Here is a 6,000-nt window from a genome sequence, read left to right as displayed (position 1 = left end):
TGTTGGAAATGTTATTGCAGTTGTGAAGAAGGGAATTAGGGGCTGTTAAGTGGACTGGCTCAAATCCCCTGGCCAGACAGCAAGAGACTTGGACTGGCTCATTACCTTACCTTCATTAGTAGCCTTCTCCAAATTCTGAGCAGTCAAAAAGAGTCCAAGACTATGAAGCCCCATTACTCAGTTGTACCATAACTGATTGTGCACGTTCACTTCTCAGGATGTGGTACCCCCACCCCCTCCCCAAGCTCTAGAAAAGATGGTCAGAAAAGAGCTCATTATTAGGCTAGTCCATAGAAGAGCTCATAATGCTGCCATGCAGAATCAAAGACTCACAGGACAGCACTACCTACTCAAAAGTCAGCATTATCTCCCCCAACAGATCTTCATTTCTTCAGCATGCCCAATTTCCTAAGAGATCAAATCCTAGAATTTGTGAGGCTAAATGAAATTCACACACAACTTCAGCTTCTGCCTAAGTACACGGATTTTTGGCCACTCATATCTCAAAGTAATTTTTAAGTCATTTAAAGCTAAAAGCCAATATGCATGACTTTATTTTCAGTTTTATAAATGAGTGTAAAACACAATAGTGCAGTCATATATTTGGCATTAACTCTTACTAGCCACGGAAATGTGGGTCAATACTGGATTTTCCAAAGTTGTCTAAGTAAGATTGGGTTTGTCAAAACTTGCCAGTTGCTTTCAAGTGAACACAGAATGTTGGCGGAGATGAAATGTGACGTCCAAAAGACTGAAAATAGGTCAGCACCGTGCAAAAGTAAACTTGTCAGTGAGATCAATATGAACCTACAGGTTAATGGGGATATTAGAATTTCCTTACAATAAGGGATATGTGCAGGGTAGAGCCAGAACACGACTGTAGTGTTTATTCACTTGTGAAAAGCAGAGGACGTACTTAAATATTATTTTTTGTATCCTTAATGAAAGGCACTGCTTTTTAATATGGAATATTTATGTGTAAGAACAGTTTTAATTGATAGAAAATCATAGTAAGTTAAATTCTGGTTCATTTGCTCAGTTTTTAGCAACAAGAAAAACAAGAAAAAAGGGGAGTAATGATCAAGCATCATAAAATTTCAGAAATATCAAGTCCTTCATTAGCTTTCTCTATGTTAAGTGTTTCAGAGAATTTGACATTGTGGATGAAATCAGTAAAAAAAAAAAAATTTGAAGGAAAACAAAACAATAACAGAAAGACCTTTCTTAGGGCTTCTCATTGCATTTATTTAAAATTTTTAAAAATGTACATCACTTTTTGAATACATAAAATGCCAGTGCTTTGCAACAGTTTTGTTACTGCATCTCTCAACTAAAAAAAGGAAGGAAAAAAAAAACCAGGAAAAATACATTCAAAAAGCCAGGCTGTTCTGCTTATGCACGGGCAGTGGCTTTGGAAGGCTACAGCCTACACCGTGTCTGTTCAGAGGCATTGCCAAACATCAGTCACCTAGCAATGAAAAGTTGCACATAAAGCATTAAAGGATACAAAGAACAACTTGGTGGGGAGCAGATGAGGAATGGGAAATTGAGAAAAATGCCACATATGCTGTTGGGGTGAGGGTGGACTTCGGTGGAAGTGAGCATGAAGGCTGATGTGTTTTGGAAACTAGATTTATGGGAAAAGATAGAGAAAACAAGGTAACATGTTTGGCAAGCTATATTTGTGTGTGTGTGTGTGTGTGTGTGTGTGTGTGTGTGTGTGTGTGTGTCTACTTCCAATTTTCTATTTGACTTTCCAAGAGAAATGCAACAAAACTGAGGTAGAAATGAATGTGGGAGCACTACAGCCCAGAAGATTTCAAAATGAGAAGCAAAATTGCACTGACAAGAGAGGAGTCAAGAAGGAGAGGGGACGTAGATATATTCTTTGCAGATATATAAGTTGGTTGGTTGTTTTCTGTATTTATTTGTTTGCTTGTTTGTTTTGGTTGCTATCTTCTGCATTCTGTCAAACAGCACGGCAAGCCTATAAGCTAGATTAGTGAATAGGATGACACCATTCCCAGCAGTTTCAGAGAGAACTTGCAAATCACCACCACCATTACCAGCTCTGCAGGAAAAGGCAGTCCTAGTTTTTAGGTACTGTGACTTTCAGGGTCCTAAACGGGTCTTGTGGCTGACTGTTCTAGACACTAACACAGACTGTATAAGTAGCTTTCCATTAACCAGTGTACCTTCTAAGAACATTTTCACTTCATTATCAAGGAGCAATGTACGAAGAACTCTTGCAGGTATTGATATAAAGAATTATTCTGCTCTGGTCAATTCCCCATAATTAGTGAAAGAACCTTTAAAAAAAAATCCTTCCATTTTTACTTTAAGTTGTAAATATTCAGTTGTATCACACTCAGTACTTTTCTGGATACATTCAAAGTAATTTTCCTTGCTATTTTCCAATCGTTGAGGTAAACATACATTTTAATATAAAGTAACATTGAAGCCTATCCCATTACTCTCAGCAGTACATAGTGCTTTCAACACATTCCTTTGAGGTACTGTACAAATCACAATCACTTTCCTGAGTTTTTGCAGACAAGAACATTAAAAGAAATGAACTGCAGAAATTAAGGTCCAGATTACCGTTACCCTGTTTTACCTGTTCTTAGCTTAATACTGCAGAACAGACAGGATTGAGGAATACTGTTGCTCTTAAAATGGCAAAAATCTGGTTTTCTGTCGAAACACAACCATTCATCTCTTTAGTCCAATAATGTTTGAAGTTAAAGCTCTTTATATTAGCACATGCCACCAATGTAATTGTGAGGCAAACAAAAAATAAAGCACCACTCCAGGCACTTGACAGCAACTAAATCTCGAGAACAGCAGAATGGAATCAACACATGAGGTTCATGTCCTTCTGAAATCAACACACTTGCACCTTGCTCCTTGGTGAGTGTTGTCTAGCTTGAACCGAACTGAGCATCAGCAGATGCTTTATGTCATCTGGGGCTTTCAAATCAGAAGCTCTCATTGGATGCATTTTTCCTCCAAATCTACCCTGACTCTAAAGATGCAACTTAATCGTCTTCTTCCCCAGTACCCTTTGCAATTCAAACACTACTGGAAAGGGGCTCTATACCCTATGTAGCAGGTTTTATGTGTGTGTGCCAACATTCATTACATTTTTTTAAAGAAGTTATCACTGACTGCAACCAAACATTTTGTTCCATTCAACATACATATCAAGCTCTTTTTGAGATATGCTAGGCTGAATCTTGCAGAAAGCATTTTCAAAGTCTTGATATGTAACGGGTCTCAACTGGCTGGGCATAATGGCTGAAAGGTCTGTGGCTGGCATGGCATGGAGAGGGCCCACCGCTGCTTCCTGACACAAATGAGCCACGTCTAGTCCAGAAAAGCCTTCTGTGCGCTGGACGAGCAGTGCAAACTCCTTGTCATTGAGACAGTAATTGTGCTGTGAGAGCAGTTGTACTATTATCTGGTGCCTCGCTGTGCTGTCAGGAAGTGGGATTAAAAGTCGTTTCATGAAGTACCTCCGAAGAGATTCATCTATTTCTTCTGGTTTACTGGTGGCACAAATTACTACGATTTGGTCCTCAGCCGAAGTTAGTACAGTGTCCAGCTGCATCAGAAATTCGGTTCTCATCCGACTGACTGGACTGTGTTCCTCACTCACTTGAGAGGAGAGAAGCATGTCAATGTCACTGACAAAAATCACCGAGGGCTGGCGACACCTGGCCACAAGGAAAGAGGCGTGGATAATTTTCTCTGCTTCTCCTAACCACTTGGCGATAAGTCCAGAACCAGCAATTTTGAAAAATGTGGCCCCCAGCTGACTAGCTATGCATCTGCCCAATAATGTTTTGCCTGTTCCCCGAGGTCCAAATAAAAGGATGCTCCGAGGTAAGGCCGTCAGTCCACTGAATGCATCTGACCTCAACACTGGCCATAAAACCTCTTCTTTAATGACAGCCTTTACCAGGTCGAGACCAGCAATGTCATTCCAGTCCACTGGCGGTCCTTGGGTGATAATCTCGTTGGTTACCAGGTCAATGAGGTGCGTGTCAGTATTCTTCAGTTGCTCGTCCACAGAGTGGTTGGATGAGGTAGCTGCACGGAGTCCAGGGCCTTGCATTGGATGAGAGAGGAGCTGCCTGTGCTCATCCCCATGCTCACTCATTACTGGTGAAGTGTACTTCCCGAAGGATTCGCTGGATCTTGATCCCAATGAATTTTTAGCAGTACTGTAGGAAGGAGGGGTCAGAGCCCTACTGGACTGACTGCTGAATTTCCTTTGCTGTTCAGAGGACATTAGCTGCTTCGTTGGCTTAAATGCTAAGGATGATGTTTCAGCACTTCTGTCAAAGCCATTCCCCCGATTTGAGTTTGAAATGCTGTTGTCGGGCATTCTGTACATAGGACTCTGTGTAGATCTCTGTTGGCCATAGCTGTAATTTCCATAACTGGAGTCCATGTCTCCTTGCCCTGCCATATAGAAAGCTTTCCTTTTGAGAGAACTTGCCGAACTGTTTGTCAGAGCCGCGGGTGCGATCGGTGTCAAACCATGACCCTGGTAGGTGTAGCCAGGAACAGTGGTGGGGGGCAGGGGGGTGGGAGCAGGAATTCCTGAAGGCAGGTATGCTGAAGGAGGAGGGGGTGCACCCCCAGGGCTGTACCCAGATCCCACAGCAGTATGAGGAGGATAGCTAGCAGAGGGATAGCTATAACTGGAGAGGTTAGAAGTCCCATTGTAGCCTGGGACAAGGGCTGGTGGCGGTGGAGGAGGAGGTGGTGGCTGTAGGAGCCCAGAGCTATGCAAGGGAGAAGGATGAGGTGAAGGAAGTGCAGGTGCTGGCTGGCTGCTATAAGTAGAATGCAAATATGAGCCGTTGTATCCTGGGGCATATTCCTGAGATGGGAGCCCTGTATGAAGACTAGGTACAGTGTGGCTTCCACAGGTACTACTTGAATAACTAGGCTCTGTCAGGTTGCTGGCCACCCCAGGAGAGCTCCCTATACTTGCAGAGACATCTGCTGGAGGGAGGGCTGAACTGACTCCAGCTTTGCTGGCAGTGATAACATCCGGAACACAGTTCATGGGATAAACAGCGTCTGAATTCAAGGAAGGCTGCCACGGTTCGCTTTCATTTTTCCGACCGTTCACTAGTCCTGATGGCGCATCAGAGTAGTTGCTGAGTACAGGTCGGTCCACGGGGCCTTCCAAAATGCCAGAATACTTCTCTGCATATTTTTTTAGTAGGTTGGATGCAGTCAGAGCAGATATGTCATCATTTGCCCAGGCATACTGGTAGGTGCGCTGCAGATGACCTCTGTAAGCTTCAACTTTGTGGGCAGGAGACCGAGTGGTGGAGGTGATGTCAAAGTGCTGTTCTGGCCACTGGGCATGCTCCGGCGTCCACTGCATCTTCAAGCCTAAAGATTTGGGGGGGAAAAAGTTAATTTACTTAGATACTCATCAGAACCGTTAAAGCTTTTTCCCCCAACTTCTTTTGTTACCTATTATTTTCCACCAACGATAGTGACATTATAAAGGATTTCCACAGTTTATAATACCTGTTATGGTCTCTACAATGCATATACTTTAAAAGGGACTGAATTTCAACCCTGTATAAAAAGTAAACAATTTAAATGAAAACCCTGTATAAAATTTCAACCCTGTATAAAAAGTAAACAGTTTAAATGAGAACTTTCAACCCTGTATAAAAGTAATTTATACCCTGTATAAAAAGTAAACAATTTAAATGAAAACTCTGTAGGAAACCTACATTTTTTTTCATTTTTAAGTAATAAGTAAATTTATTTCTGCTAAGCCTATCAAGTTACTTGCTACACACACACACAGAAACACATATGTATGTACATACACATTCCTGTCAAGTTAGAATTCAATCACAAGTTCTTACAATAAAATATGCATACATTTTAAATATCTAGCACGTGAGAGTATTAACATGTGCGATATCCAGCTATCCTGTCTCTTCACATCACAGTTTCTGT

At 41.9% G+C, this 6,000-nt stretch overlaps 1 protein-coding gene across 4 annotated transcripts in view; it reads right to left on the bottom strand.

Annotated features, from left to right (window-relative positions):
- Positions 1-596: 596 nt before the first annotated feature.
- The window catches only part of FIGN (fidgetin, microtubule severing factor), a 118,151-nt gene continuing 112,747 nt past the window's right edge, over positions 597-6,000 (bottom strand). For all 4 annotated transcript variants that reach the window (XM_060016672.1, XM_060016674.1, XM_060016673.1 and 1 more), the window contains one exon: positions 597-5,415. In XM_060016672.1, the coding sequence (XP_059872655.1) occupies positions 3,161-5,415 (2,255 nt within the window). In that variant the 3' untranslated portion in view covers positions 597-3,160. The remainder of the gene's footprint in view (positions 5,416-6,000) is intronic.

This window comes from Delphinus delphis, chromosome 7 (assembly GCF_949987515.2).
Source record: "Delphinus delphis chromosome 7, mDelDel1.2, whole genome shotgun sequence".
NCBI classification, from domain to species: domain Eukaryota; kingdom Metazoa; phylum Chordata; class Mammalia; order Artiodactyla; family Delphinidae; genus Delphinus; species Delphinus delphis.
This window is presented reverse-complemented; position numbering and strand designations above follow the sequence as displayed.